The sequence below is a fragment of the Pinus tabuliformis genome, chromosome 2_2 (genome assembly GCF_031772625.1).
Source record: "Pinus tabuliformis cultivar Carrire ecotype Pingquan chromosome 2_2, CPIR1, whole genome shotgun sequence".
NCBI classification, from domain to species: Eukaryota; Viridiplantae; Streptophyta; class Pinopsida; order Pinales; family Pinaceae; genus Pinus; species Pinus tabuliformis.
The window spans coordinates 59,534,513-59,550,779 of record NC_142300.1 but is presented as its reverse complement, the minus strand read 5'-3'; the positions used below and the strand labels follow the sequence as shown (position 1 = coordinate 59,550,779).

The window sequence follows — 16,267 nt, the reverse complement described above, 5'->3', positions numbered from 1 at the left end:
TTGAAGTTGCTTGAGGGCAAGCAACATTTGGGAGGGGAGGACTGTAATGTCCCTTCCTAAATTATTTTGTCACAGGTTTAATCTCCCACAATTTTGGATAATTTTTGGTGACTTTGGAACCCATCCAATTTTGACTTAAGGACTTAGGAGAGAAAGAGGCTGAATTATTTTGTTAGTGGAATGTGGGGGCCACCCACATGGGAAAAACACACTTGGCCAAGTGTGGAATTCGAATGGCCTTGGAGGGGAAATCGAAAGGCTAGGAAGAGGGGCCCACATGGGGAGGAAGGCCCACAAAATTATAAATAGGAGGAGCTCATCTACTCAAAGGGTCTTTTGTCTATCAAACTCATTTTGTTGCTCGAGTTGCTTAGCTGGGTTACTAGTTGTTTAGCATTGAGTTTTCCAAGCGGGAAACTCAACCTTTCTTCGAGGGACTTCGAGTGCCACCCTAGGAAGGAAAATCGTACTACCTTGGAGGAGACCTGGAGGATCTTCAAAGTGCATCTTTCAGTCGTTGGCTTAGCTAGGCGTGTTTCTGGAGGACGAAGGAGGGGGGCACGCAGGGATTGTTTTGGGGATCTTCCGGGCAACATTTGCGGGGACAATTTTGGTATTGTAGCTTCAGTGGAGGATCAACATTTTGAGGGAGTTTCAAAGCAAGAGATTGCTACTAGTGGGTAGTTCGATTTGCAGCATCTTGGGCCTGTGCAGAGAGCTTTCACTGGACACGTGTGGGAGGTTGGGGAATGATTTAGAGAGCTAGATATTGTCGAGAGAAGTAAGGGAAACCTTGGAGAGGAGCATCTCAGCCTTTGGGGGTGATTTGGAGGGATTTTCTAGCGAGCTACAGGCAGGCCATATTTCCCAGCACTTGGAGGAGGACGTGGTATTTGGAGGTTGAATTTCGGGGGTTAGAACTAGGCCAAACCCTTTCTGGGTTTTGGTGGGTTTTGGTTGAGGAGCTTGAGGCTAATTTTGTAGAATTTTCTGAGCATCGGAGGTGGGGTTTCCAACAGTTCCTTTCCAGCAGACAGTGTAGATTTCTGGGCAGCACAGAGCATCTTTGGAGCAGCAGTTGTGTAGCATTTGGGTTGTTTGATCACCTGGGTTTTGTCATGCTTGCCATTTAGGCAAGCCCAGGTGCACTTCTTCCACACTATTGTACTTGCTCCAAGAGAATTAATAAAATGGCTCAGTTGGTTCTTACTTATGGTGTTCATATGGGTGTTTGCTGATTGTTTCAATTTTTTGGTGTTGAATTTGTTTTTGCTTTGCATATCACTGTTTTTCCTAGTTAAGAACATTACAATTGCAATGTGTTTATTTAAATGTTTTCGTAGCAATAAACTGAATAATTAATTTATCCATTAGAAGAAATAATACCAATTGTTGCAATATGATTCCAGTTTTGGAATTTTCAAATGGTATCAGAGCATAAGTGATCAGTCAAGAAGCTCAAAAGCAGAGAAAAGAATTTCGATGATCAGAGGGAGTAGCAGGCTAAAATTCTTAGAGGCAGTAGTGCTCAAACAAGCAGGCCGAATTGTTGGGGCGGGAATTCAATTTTCAGTTGCTAGGTTGCTGAAAAATCGAGTTGCCCAGGTTAGTGATTCCAGCAGTCATAGGGAGCAGCTGTGGCTAAGATTTTTGCTAAGCAGATTCCTTGGTTAGACACAGAGGGTTTTGCAGCAACAAAATGAATGTCGGGTGGAAGAGAAAAGCACACAGAGGGAAAATTTCTCTCAGGGGAGCTCGAGATTTAGAGATCCAATTTTTTTCAATTGCAAATTGGCAGTAGTTGTGAGCAGATCTTCTAAGTCCATAAGGGAGTACGAGTAGTAGATCCAGCAACTGAGCAACGGGAAAGATGGAGATTTTTAGGTTTATTTTCTCTAGTTTTGAGTTTCACATATTTTGCAGCTTTGCAGGGATGACTGTATGAGATTGCCAGAGGAGGTTGTGCAAGTTAGCCAAAATGCAGATTTGGGCAGCAATTCGAATTGCAGTTGCTAGAAATAAGATTTGGAGGAAGTGAGAGTTGCAAAGAAAGGAAGGGTCCTAGCCAGGGACTAAGCTCAAAAGGAGATAATGGGGCACCAAATCTAGGAGGAGGAGCATAAAACTCTTGCATGCGAATTGGGCATGATCCTTGAAGAAGTCCACCTCATGGATCATTACCTGGCTATGGAGGCCCATAGTATTCAGTAGTGGGATGGATCAGTGGCAGTTGATGCAGTCAGTGCTAGAGTGATAGTTGCAGACTAGTAGCAGTCAGATGTCGATGCGCGCAGTGTAGTGTTGGCAACAATGTAGAGTTAGTTGCAACACAGATTCCTTGGTAGACAGTGCAGTAGCTAGTAGCAGTTAGGACTCGGGAGACAGATGCATCATACTGAACACAGTTGATACAGTATTTTGGATGGCTTTTCAGTTGCAACAACAACAGTTGAGAGGGAGTTGCAGTGCAGATGCAGAGTTGGTAGCAGTATAGCAGTGTCAGTTGCAGCACATATGCAGCATCAGAGTTGGGCAGTAGCTGCTGGGCAACAACATCCAAAAATCAGTAGCGTGATAGAGGTGATACAGAGACAAGGTTTTATGGCAGGATGTGCAACACTAGAGAGAGAACACAATCCTCACTAAGAGAGAGTGTTAGTTTCTGTAGCACTGGATGTGTTTTAGCCACGAAATTTGGTGGAGAGGCTAAAATACATGAGATCTCCAAAACCCAGAAATGGTTTCTAGAAATTCCATCTAGAGATGGCTTAATTAGATTATTAACCAATTTTTAAATATTTCCTAAGTTTAAACTTAGGGAATATGGTTAATTAATCAGAATTAATTAAGTCAAGGTGTGAATCATCTAGAAATTCACATGGATCGACTCCAAGATGATCCTATCCATTGATTAAAATCTTGGCCTTTGGAGCTCCAACAGTGGATTATAAGAGGAAGTCGATGGGCACTTGGAGAAGACAAGCATCGAAACACCAAAAGTTCGATTTCCAGAGTAGCAACAGTCAGTTGTCGAAGAGCCAGAGATCGAAGCAGTGAGTGAGGGGTAGGGACAGTGAGTTTAGAGGAGATTTTCCAGATCTGAAGAGTCAGCTACAGGAGGGATGAGTATCTTCAGTGAGGTTGCACAAAGGCAACGCAGAAGCTTCAGAGGCAGCAGTTTGATTTGCCCTGATAGAGGGTCAATTCAATTGCCGGAGGCCAGGAAGTTTTCCGGGTTTTCCGGAAGGTGCCAACGAGTCATTCCCAGAGGCTGGATTGGGTAAACGACTTGATCAGTTGCAGTTCTAGGCAGAGAGTTCTAGTGACTACACAGGCTTGATGTAGGGGTTTTGTGGAGCCCATCTAGAGCTAGTTTTTGGAGCTGGATCAGTGTCGGGTGGGACAAAATTTGTCTTGCTAATTTTTGTGGCCAGTTTCTCATGTAGTGGATTGCTAGTTTGTGCATCCAGATTGTACTCAATTTTTCACTACTGCTTAATAATAAAACCCTCATCTATTGCACTGGTTTTCCCAAATTGGGTTTTTCCGGCGACAATTGTCCAAAAATAATGGCATAATTTTTATTGTGTGTGCTAGTATTTTCTTAGTTTCTAGCACTAGTTTATTTCTGCAGTTTTATTTGTGAAGGTTGCAGTGTGTAGCAATAAACTGAATAATTAATTTATCGGTTAGATGAAATAATACCAGTTGTTGCAATAGGATTCCAGTTTTGGAATTTTCACAAAAGGGAAAGATTGTATCTTTGTGGTGGTGGACAGGTTAACAAAATTTTCCTATTTCATGGCCATATTTTCCACTACTCATTAGCATAGGTGGCAGAGACATTTTTTCATGAGGTCTCCAGATTTCACGGGGTCCCCAAACACATTGTCAGTGACAAAGATGGAAGATTCCTCAACACATTTTGGCAAGAGCTATTTAGATTAGCTAGCATGGAGCTGACCTCGAATAACAATTACCACCCATAGACAGATGGCCAGACAAAATCGTCAACAAGTGGGTGGAAGGATATTTGAGGAACTATGTGGCCAGACAACAAAAAACTTGGATTAGGTGGTTGCACTTGGGAGAGTATTGTTATAACACCACCTACCATATGTCTATTGGGATGACTCCCTTCAGAGCATTGTATGGGTATGATGCTCCCACATTCATTGAGATGGCACTAGGAGACAACAAAGAACCAATGGCCACAGATTGGTTGCGGGAGAGTCCAGATATTCTTAGAATCCTGAAGGAAAACCTACATGTAGCCCAAAATCAACAAAAGATTTATGTAGATTGCCATAGGGTGGAGCGCAGCTTCTAGGAGGGGGATCTTGTTTTCTTAAGACTTCAGCCATATAGGCAATCATCCTTGAAGAAGAGTGGCTCTGAGAAATTAAAGCCACGATTCTATGGACCTTACAAGGTGATCAAGAAGATTGGGGAGGTTGCTTATGAATTAGAATTGCTAGAAGAAAGCAAGATTCATAATGTTTTCCATGTATCTTTCCTCAAGAAGGTACTTGGACAACAGGTCAAGGCCACACCAGAGCTTCCTCCACTTGATGAGGAAGGGAAATTGGTTCTCATTCCAGAGGAGGTCATGGACATGAGGGAAAGGAAGTTGAGGAGTAGAGTCATCCAAGAGTATTTAATTTGATGGAAGGACTTGACAATGGAAGATGCTGCATGGGAAGGTGAACAAGTGTCCCATCACCCCATCTTGTAGTTGTTTGGGGACAACTGAATTCGGGAAGGGGATCCCTTTCCAATCCATAGAAGCATGAGAGGTTTGAGTCATAGCCTATCTTGATCCCATGGGCTATTGACTAAAAAAAAGGGGGGGTCAACAGAATAAATTAATAAATAATTAAATAGAAGCGGTAAAAATCACTTAGAAAAATAAAGTGACCCATAGTTTTTGCTCACCACCCATGGTTTTTCGAAGGAGTAAAATATTATAAAATAGAGAATCAAGCTCAAGGGGAGACGTGAAGAATTATTGGTGAATTGTCTAAGAGCTCAAGTAGCTTACTGAGAAAGGGAGACACCCTTGTTACTTCCTAGTTTCAGTGTTGAGATATACACCCTAGCTGGTGGCAGTCGGTTTCAATGGTTGTAAAGCCACCCTAGCTGATCATTGATTTTGCAGAGAGATCAATCATACGAGGAGGATGCACATCCATCAGAAGAGACGAATTACCATGTTATCCAGAAGGCTGAGTTCATTTATGTTCTAGGGCCGGGTCATCATCTTCAAGGCATGAATTGGTCTGTAGGGGAAAGGTCAGATTAATGAGTGTTAAGGGACCAAACCTGAGGGCTGAATTACTGTGATTTGGGAGACCGAACTCAAGCTTAATCTGCGAGTGTGAATTGCTAGTCAGCTGGAAGATCAATGTACAGGAGGCCAAGCAGTTGATTTCCATCAATCTTGGGTGGACGAATTGCATTGTTTGTCGGGGATGAATTTAGTGTGCTTCAGGAGTTTGAGTTTCCCAAGTCCAATTGCCAGTCACAAGAGGCCAAATTCTCTGAGCAAACTGAAGGGCGAGTTGCCAAGGGTGAGATAAATTGTGGAGGCCGAAATTCTTCCCTCCAAGTGCCGAATTATTCCATCAGCAGAAGAGCCAAATTCTGAGGTCGAAGGAGGGCTGAATTGATTTTAATTTGAGGGCCAAATTTGCATCAAGAAGTGCTGAATTGCCAGAAGGCCGTGTCATCCTGTTGAAGGGCTCAATAATCACAAAGTCAGGGGCAAGCAATTTCACCGGTTTAATCACTATGTTCTATCTCAATAATTTTTATGTAAAATCCCTCCACAAGAATTCCAATAACAAATATAGCCAGAGTTGCAGCATCTTTCATTTCTGGTTTTTTCATTGCAAATTTTATTTAATTTGCTGGTCATTTCTATTGTGCAAAATTGTGCATCTTATTGTGTTTTTGGAAAAAGAATTAATGGGGTATTTTTTCTGAAGTAAATTTCTGAAATTCTTAGTCAAATAATATCAAGGGATACTACATAGTACATACGCTGTTGTACATTTGAGTCCCATTGACATGAGGATTGTTTTCATTCGTTGGACCTTAATACAATTAGCTTAACTTATGCTATCTATTTGGAAACTAAGATGTAAGTAATTTTTGACACTGAGGTTATAGCTTTGTTCCTTCATTCTGTAACATTTCACAAAAAAAGGGTATGTTTCCAGCTCTAGGCTTTTTCTCTTGGTCAGAAATGCCAAGAATGGTAAAACTTTGCATACTCTTTCTGATTTTTTTCTGCTCTGTACACGTACTCCTTGTAAATATTTCTGTTCCTTGTACATATTTTCAGTTTAGTATAAGTATTATAAAAAAAATGCAAGTTTCTCCTAAGTGAGATTGACTTACTTTTAAGGCAAACATCAGAGAGTGGATATATACAACCATGATATTTTATATTAAATGGAAATTTTCAAATTTGCAATCTCAACAAATAAGGTGTAGCAGAAAATTTTACTTTTATATAGAATGTTAATGTATCCACAACAACCTGGAAAATGAGAAACACAAAAATTCAATAGTAAGGATTGAGAAGGAAGAAAAGATATTTCTATTTTGGCACAGGAATAATAAGGATGCAGCGACCAGATTAGTGGATAATATTAGAAATCATTGGTTAATTATTGTGGAAAATGACATTTTCATTGAATGATCTAGCTGAAAACCACCAACTCAATCAGAGTTTTTACAGGAAATTGTGTGAAACAATGATAAAGAAGTGCCCACATAAGATCAGATAATTTTATTTTGTCCACAAGTGACCAGAGAATAGGTCAATGGGACTAGAAAGTACAGACAGTCAACACCAGACTAGGAGAGTGCCAAGATCACTCTTAAATGCTAAAAGACAAAAGCTACAAATGAAAGTAAAAGAAAAGAAAAGAAAAGTAGCAATAAAGTGGTATATGAGAAATACGTAAGGAAGTAACTTTTTTCAATATTAATGCAACTTGGTGCACATAGCCCCAACCAAAACTAAGATGTGTAGATGCAAAGCACTCAATAGAACTAAATCAATTAAGTTAACTCTTCATGCTTGTGGACTTCTTATCTTTCTCCCCGAGCCATATTTCATCTGTAACCCCAATTTTACAATTCAAGAGAGTGGATGAAGAGGCAAAAGGGTTAGATATTTACCATTGAGAAGAAACCCTTTGGTGAGGCAACATGAGGGTAGTCCACAACTTGCTTTAATTTAAATACTACAACTGCTGCATCCACCTGACAACTTATACCACCGAATTCAAAAAGAATAAGTAAACTGTACAAATAAAAGGGAAACTAATCAGCCAATCAATTTGAGAATTTTATCTGCACATTTCAAGAAAAGTATAAACATTATGTGAAGAGGTGTATAATCATTAGTTTCCAGAGAGGCATTTAAAAATTAGCACAGAATCTAGGGCATTGATATGGAACTTTGCTAATAACTATAAAAATACTTGGTAATAGATACAGATGTCTTTTCCTAGACTGTAGAGAACCAATTAGCCAGATTTAGTCAATGAGGCTTTTGGCCTATTTTTTCAAGGGCTTTTGACACTTGAGAAAACTATTCTTGTGTATTTGTCAAAGCCATTGTTAGCAGATTTTTGTGTTCGATTTGAAACATGGAAATCATTTCCAATATAGATAAAACATAAAAACATAATCGCCGTTCCTGTAATTAGCAGAATCTGAAAAAACTGAAAACATTAACGAAACAATATATACCCATTCATGGTTTGTGCATTTTTTCCCTTTCACACCAACAAAATCAGAAAAAATAACAAAGAAAATTCAAAGATTTCAACACATAAAATCACAAGATGCATGCCCATCCATTTCATTTCTTCATTCAACAGCTGTGGAAAGCAAAGGTGACTATTGAAACATTTTCAAGTTTAAGCAATCATCAGGCCGCTGATATGCAAAAAACATGTATGATTTCACTAAGAAAATTGAATCTTGCTCATAACTAAATAAATGAGGAAAGTTAGATTGCAATGTGCATGCATTAGGATTTACACTATATAGCAACCAAGGCCACTACATTTTTTGAGGATGTAAACATCAACAATAGGGGTAAAGAGGTTTGAGAAATGATGTGGGAGCTTCCACCATGGATCATAAAGATCCCAAGCAACACATGAGAAGAAAGTGTAGAGAGGCGGGGTACAAATAGAGGGACTTGTCTTATGATACATTCCATGAAAACTATAGAATTAAAGGATCATATCGTGACAAGGAGTAATGGATATTGACACCAAAGGCATTTTGGTGCTTGGAGAGATCTGTTGAATTTTTGTAGCTATAGTCAATCTTCAATCCATATTTAGCCCTCCAAATATAAATGAAATGATAAATGCAAATGTGGTTCCCAAGTTGACTTCAAGAAAGGAAATTTTAATTTTAGAAATTTGATTTTTGTGTCCACAAATATCAGGTCAGCCGTCAAAAAAAATCGAGTTGGCCTGACCCTATAGACTGTGAAATTTTCTTAAATGCAACAACCGAAAATTAATTTCTAAGTCATGCAGTTTATTTGTATTCAGAAATTATTACAGCAAATAACAATTAATTCTCTACTGCAATCTTCACAAAATTAAATACAGATACTGAGAAATAATGCAACACACAAAATTTGACACTGGTATTTTTGGACAATAATCCCTGGAAAAACCCTAATGTGGGGAAAACCAATTCAATAGTGAGGGTTTTATTATTTTTAATTCTTCAGCAATTTGAGAAATACAACTACTTGCTCTCAGTGGCAAAGCTTCAGCAAATGATTTTCTCCACTACCAAAAATATTTTGAAAACACAAGTTTCCTTTGCAAAATTAATTCGGCCTCCTCAGTGCAATTCACACTCCTACTTGCAACTTGCACTGGCAACTGGAAATGCGAATGGCTCAACTGGAACTCGCACTACTACAAAAAAATCGTCCCTGCAACCCCTTCGCCTGCTTGCAACTCGCACTTCCTCTAGTACCTATCTCCGACAACTGGAAATCAATTTGTTGCCCAGATCTACACACTGGCTAATTCACACTGCCTAGTATGGCCTCTCTACAAATAAATTCAGCCTTCGTTCCTGTCACTGGAATTCTGGAAAATCTGTGGAAGTCTTCTCCCAAATTCTCTGCTGAAGCCCCGCTACCGATGTCTCCCTTTGCTCCCTTGCTCTCACTGCAATTTGCACTTCCTTGATGCTCTCCGAAGCCCCATCGACTTGCTCTTATAATCTCTCGTTGAGCAACCAACGACCACGATCTAATCACAATCGATGGCTAAGATCATCTTGACCCCATCAAGTGACTTTTCCGAAAGTCTCTAGAGAAAAATCGATTTTCCTCAATTAATCTGATTTAATTAACTAGTTTTCCTAAGTTAGACTTAGGAAAATAATTAATAATTGGCTAATTAATCTGATTGAGGTGTTTCTTGCGAAACTTTTTCTGGATATTGGAGAAATGTATTCATTAGCCTCATAGACACCATAGAGACTAGAACACCTACCCATTTCTATCAAAAACTCACACTCGCTCTTAGTGAGGAAGGTGTTCTCCACTACTCCCATCTTATCCCTGAAGTAGGCAAAATTTGCCTTACCCAAGGCCTTCGTGAGAATATTTGCAACCTATTGTAGTATTCCAATACAAAATTAGAGAAATATTGTTCCAAAAAAATTATAAATTTGCTCGAAAAATTTACATCGTCAATTTGACAAACATTTTACACAAATTCAATCATAAAATTAGCAGTGGACCTGGAAACTATAAACTGCAACTAAAAATAAACAAGATAAGCATGCGGAGAATCTCAGCCTTATTTATTAATATGGAAATATGTTGGTACAACGAACAAGAATACAACTGACGTAATGGCCCCCAAGAGATACACAATAATGTCGCTTCGGCCACTATAATAGCTAATTTGATGAAAGCACCTATGAATTCTAGATGAATTCATCAAGGGAAGAGATGGGTTCTTTCCCACTCTCACTAATTCATCCAAGGGTTTTCGTCCTAGGGCTATAGGAGTAGAGAACCAGGTTCTCCAAACCACACCAAAGACAAACACTCAACTCCAAGATATCTCCAAATGATCTCCTCCTTTTAAAGGCCATGCTACCTGCCACCAATGGGTGACCCCTATGGGAGAAATTTCCTCCTAGATTTGTCTTCAGTCGGCTACCAACAGCCCCTTGTAGCCACCAGATAGCTCGATGTGCCATTATACTCTGCCACCTGAACTAGAAATTGTGTGCCCTCGCCCATCTGATATGATCGTATGTTTGAAGGTAGGCCTTCCAACCCTGAAGGTATGGCTTTTGATTCTATAATTGGGTGTTTATGCTTACACTTCCTGCACACATTTGGACATGGATTAGTGGGGGGATTCGGCGAAAAGAATGGGCATGGATTGTACTCTTGTTCCCTTGTCCCAACTTGGTAGTCAATCTTGTATCCTAGTCTCGTGGGATCTCCTTTATTGGCTAGTAGCTTTAGGAGTGACACTACATGGGAAACCCTATATCTCACTCCCCTACGCTCATTATAACCCCTTTTCACACTTTTCCCATTTGGGTCCACATTTGTCCATTGGGTCCACAAGGAGTTAGCCTCCCCCTCCCCTTGTCCACACTTTGGGTCTAGCTTGGAATGATGCCCCAAAGGTTGATGCAGCTAAAAAGAAAGATAAAAGCATAATTTGGCCAATTACAATAGGACATGTACCACAAAATGCAAAAGATGGCTAGGACATAAAAATTTAGGGCGTGTGCAAAAGCCAAACATGAGCCCTACCTCCTATCATTATGGCCATCACCCTGGTTCCTAGGGCCCCTATGAATGCCCCTTGTATCATTAAGGAACCCATGATTTTCCCAACCCTTGGTGGGCAATAAACTGCCACACCTTAAGGAGGTATTCACTGCTACATCTTGCATATCATGCTCTCATCCCCTTGAGCCCTGGGTAGTAAAAAGAAGAAAAATCAATAAAAGGCAAAAGGCATATGAAGAATGGTGGAAAAACAAAGGTCGGGGTAACTCATGTACCACGATTGCTCCCTCCTACATTTGTATACCCAAGGTGTAGGCCTCCATTATAGCTACCCTTGTACCATGGCATGTGGCTTGGAGCCTTCCCTCTTGTACCCACTTTGTTCCTTCATTATTTCACATGACCCCTGCCATTTGATGGGTGTACCATGGACCTGTCACTCCCTTAGAAGTTGAAACCACCTAATAGGGTCCTTTATTAACCTCTCTTGTTGAGCAAGGAAAGCACTGTACATTCTAAAGCCCATTTGTAAGGGCATGCCACTATGAAGTGTCCATTTTTTCCCCTAATTAACAAGCTTATTTACTCAATTCCACTAATTATTGGTTGAACTGGAAGGTGAGGAGACACATTGGATCTTATACAAGATTGCAGTTGGGTCTTCATCTTGGACATGGTCTCCCTATACGGGATCCAAGCCCTCCAAAGGGTCATATTGGCACTTATAGGGTGAGTGTTGAGAGCCATGGGCATCCACCATAGCAGAGGATTGATTGCCACATCATCAGCTTCTTCAACACCACATATTGCTTGCTCATGCCCCAGCCATACGGAGACGATGATGCACTTGGACCATGTTTCTCAGTCGACCACACACTTGCACCTAGCATTTGGTAGTGGACCCAGGTCTCAGATTATCATCTAGCCCTCGATGAGGGAGCATCAACTTGTTACATAACCACTAAAGACCCATGAGACAATTGATTGTGCCCCACAGCGACTTGGGAGCACCACAGGTGTTTTGCTTGGAAATCAAGGGGCCACCCCCTTGGTCATCATTTTGGAGCCCTCCTCTTCATCATGGCACATTGAGGATTCATCCTTCCAACAACCCTTTGCACCTTTATTTTATCATTCCGGTCTCATTAGGAAGGCTTACTTTCCACACATGAGCTATTTGGTGGGCTCGTAACCAAAGTTATCGTTATTGCAGGGGCTTAATTAGGCCAATTAGACCATTCAAACTTGTGAGAGGCTAATATAAATAGAAGAGACCTCATTTGTATTGGATTATCACAGTGTTACTTGGGAGCAAGAGCGAAAGCGGGGAGTAGGAGCGAAAACGGGTGCGGGAGTGACATTTTCAAAAGCTCTTGGTTTGGGAGCGAATCACAGAGCATTTTTTATATAATATATATATTTTTTTATATTTTTATATTTTTATACATATATGTCAACAAAAACATGTAGAATTATGAATTAGATATTTAAAAAAAAAACAACAACAACAAAAACATAGATTGAACCATATAACAACAATCATCTAGAAGTTATAATCTTCATCAACCACATCCACAAGTTAGTAACATAGTAACATACAACATATTGAGTCTCGTGATTCATCAATCTTAAAGTTTCAAGCTTTCAAAATTCAATATATAACATTTATCATCATTGATCACCAAAGTTGTACTTGTACGCTAAGTGTAACCATTACAACAAATAATATCTAACATGAAATGAAATGTTATAAAATGAAATGAAACAACTTTCAACTTTCATGAAGCATCATATTCATAATTCATTACCAATGAGTTATAATTGCCAACTTCAAACTTAAATTGTCATATATTGTTTAAAAAAATATCATAATAAATATGAAAGAGTCAATAGTTATAAAAACTACCATAGACTAGAAAAGACAAGTAAATCTATTATCTATTGCTTATGCTTGGGCCTCATGCCACCACGAGAAATGTCTAGTTTTTTTAGTCTTGTTGGAAAATCAGGATCTTTGTCATTAATATCACCCTCTAAGCATTAATATCCAGAGGTATCTTTGTCATTACCTCTATATCTGTATAGGGATCTTTGTCATTAATATCACCCTCTAAGCATTAACATGAGATAGAAAAAGCATAACATGTCAAGTCAAGATTTTGTTTGAGTGATGCTTACATGTTTAGGAGGGTCATGAGAGAGGAGTTTGACAACCAATGTCACTAACATCAAGGCACATAGAGGGATTGGTGCTCTTGATTAAATACGAGTTCCATACCTTAATACATGACAAAATTCAATGGAAACATTGCAATCCTGAAATCCTGAAAAACTGATACGTCTGTTTGGTTTTGAATGAAATCTAAAATTCTACTTTCTCCATATGAAATCCAATGAGGTCGAAACCACTCTCAAACATCCCGAGTCATTTCATGGTAATGTTAAAAATTTAAGTAAAACGATGAAAATGAAGATTAAGGAGAATGTCACTTTTACTTTAAGAATTTAACATTACCATGAATCGCATATCAATACTAGGGCCATAGGCTTGATCATTAAGTTTCCCCACTCAAAACTTATTTGTTTCTTTCTAAAAAAAATGCATTTGGAACATTACTGCAAAAAACAAAATTGCAAAAAAGGCTAAACGCTCCCAAAAAGGCAGGGAGTGTTTTCTTTTTTAGGGAGCACGCTCCCGAAATCGCTCCCGAGTCGCTCCCGCCTGGAGCACGGATTGGGAGCGGGATCAAGCGGGGGGGGGGGCGCTCCCCCGCAACACTGGATAATCATCATTTGGCTTGGGATTTCTCTTGTTAAAAGAATTTGGATCTATAATTGATGGACGAAATTGGATATTGATGCATTTTGATGTTTGGGACTTTTGCTATCTTGTCTTGGAGCTTTTATTTACAAAGTTTATGGATGGATATATTCTCATTATCTTGTAAGTGTCATTTGATGCTATATTTTTACATTGTTACATGTCTAATGTATGGAATATATTATCATGATCTTATATGTGCCCTAAGTTGGTGTGAATTCATGAAAACACTAAGATTATTGAATTATTGCATGCATTACTCATAGATAATGTGAATGAATGTCCCTAGAGGCTTGTTTTTCTTATTACATCCTCGAATCTCCATCAATCTTTGCCAAACGAAGTATAAATATCTATTGTGGTTAAGTTGCTGCCTCTTTAGGGTTAGCAAAAGCTACATAGGTATCCTTGATATAGCGAATTTCTTTCATCAAAAGAAATCTTGACTCCATTTCTCCCAATTGATAAGGCACTAGTCTTAATCCTAGGTGATCAACCTAAAACCTTTTTCTTTTCAACCTTCACAAAAATTTGCCCTAATACTAGAAGGTGAACTAGGGCCTAGTGCAAACTGCTTTAGGAGGGATATTTTTTAGAGTGAATCGATACTGCGCTATAGTGTCCTCTATTAGACCTCTCAATTTGAGGCAATTCCCATGGCTAGTTTGAGAGAAATCTCAAGTCCTAGCTCCAACATTGATTCTGCTCTTAAACTTTTTTGGTTAGCGACATTCCAAAGGTCATTTTCTCTTGGAAACTCGAAGGAAGTTAATCATTTTTTAGGCCTTTCTCATCCTTTCTTGACCTAAAGATCACATTGAAGATCATCCTCTTGCAATCATTGCAAGCTCTAGGCCTTGCTTGGATTCTCCTAGGTCTCTCTATTAGTGCCAAGCCCCTATATGGTAATCATCTTGCAAAGCCCCTAGAGAGGTCTTGCCTTCTTAGGAAGCCCTAGTAAGCCTTGTGGTTGAATAACCTTTCCTCCTAGGTCTAGGACTCCTCACAAGCCTTTCTTGGTGAGCCATTAACTTCTTTTTGAAGCATTGAACCATTATTTGAGTCTCTCCTTTGAATCGCCCTTGGAAATCACATCACACCTTGCCATTGAATGATTGATCCTATCTTTGAAGTGATTTCCTTTATACTGGGACTCCTCCCATTAGTGAAAGTCTGTAAAGAGCAGAGGACACTTACTGAGTTGACAGTGGTTCTTTGTCCCATTGTTGCCATTTGGTCTAGTAGTTCTCCCTTAAGTACCCCTCCTAGGACCCCTGCTAGATTGAGTGGTAACAGGCCCAAAAGATAGATCTCCAATCTTCTAGAAGTATTTTATTTTATTATTTTATTATTTTTCTAGAAGCTCCTCCTTGACTTAATCTTAAATGACTGTTTTAATTTATTTAAGTCACTTTTGGCCTTTTCCCCTTTTTAATTAAATGACTAATTAAAGTCATTTTTAATTTGGGAAAATGGTAAATCCCCCACCATACTCTCTCTGGGCATTGGAAGTCACTTCTCAATATCCCATCCCATAGATCTTCTTGTTCGGGTTCCAACGAGCTATTATACTAAGGTGTTTTGTCAAATATTCCTCCCAAAATGCCACCTTAAGCATGATTAATTAAGTTATGTTCAATAATAACCCTATTTTACGGGAATTATCAGAAAGCAACGAAACCAGAAACAAGTTGTGTGGAACTACTCATGATGATGAATATGCCAAGCGAATGTCGTCAAATCCCATAAAAACTCCTCAAAACCTCTCTGGGATTCCTGATGATGTAATCCTGTTCCTGCACCCTGGTCATCACATACCATGAAAATCCATCTTGGCTATACTATAGAGGAAACTGAAAATGGGGACATTACAAGTCCTCCCGCCCCAAGATTGCTTTCCCTCAAGCAATTCGTATATGTCCATAGTAGAGGCATCTGCACACTAATACTAAGATCCCATATGAACCATTGGGTTAAACCATGCCTTCGTGTCACCAAAGTATAAATGGATCTTTCAGTACCTGGATCTCAAACAAACCTCTGACTTGATCTGCCATCAATGCATCCACCTAGATCCCAATGCCACCATGTCCAACCATCACCGCTCATGCCTAAGGGCTTTTGTTATGTTGTGCCCTTGGCGAAATATATCCTCTCAAGCATCCCTCCACCAATAGGATACCAACTCATAATCTCCCTCCAATCCATCCCATGGGATGCATCAAATGACTGTATGCATGTACATGGAACAAGTTTATCATGTCGATGTTGCTCCATGCCCCACCTATGCTTCTCTGCTTGGACAACTAATAGGGGTGACTCTGCCCCTTTTTCTCCAATTTGTAAAGGTGAGCTAACAAAACTGCAAATTCTATCTATCTACCGCTGAAGAGGGCTACTCTACAACTCTGGAATATACTCTACTCGTTGCCTAGTTAGGGATGTCAATTCTTCCCAAATGCTAGATAGCTTGGCCCCTGACCTATCACATGCCACTCGAAGCTCCTCGAGTGTATTAACCTCCTGTAAGATAATGCCTCGCAGTGACTGGATCTGCTTCTTCATCACTGTAAGGTCTGTCTTGATACACTCTATCTCCTCTTGGTGACTAGTGTTTGAAGGTA

General features: G+C 39.6%; 1 protein-coding gene across 3 annotated transcripts in view; it reads right to left on the bottom strand.

The window, feature by feature from the left end:
* The window catches only part of PFC1 (Ribosomal RNA adenine dimethylase family protein), a 403,194-nt gene that overhangs the window by 29,218 nt on the left and 357,709 nt on the right, over positions 1-16,267 (bottom strand). For all 3 annotated transcript variants that reach the window (XM_089406247.1, XM_089406245.1, XM_089406246.1), the window contains one exon: positions 7,192-7,275. In XM_089406247.1, the coding sequence (XP_089262373.1) occupies positions 7,192-7,275 (84 nt within the window). The remainder of the gene's footprint in view (positions 1-7,191; positions 7,276-16,267) is intronic.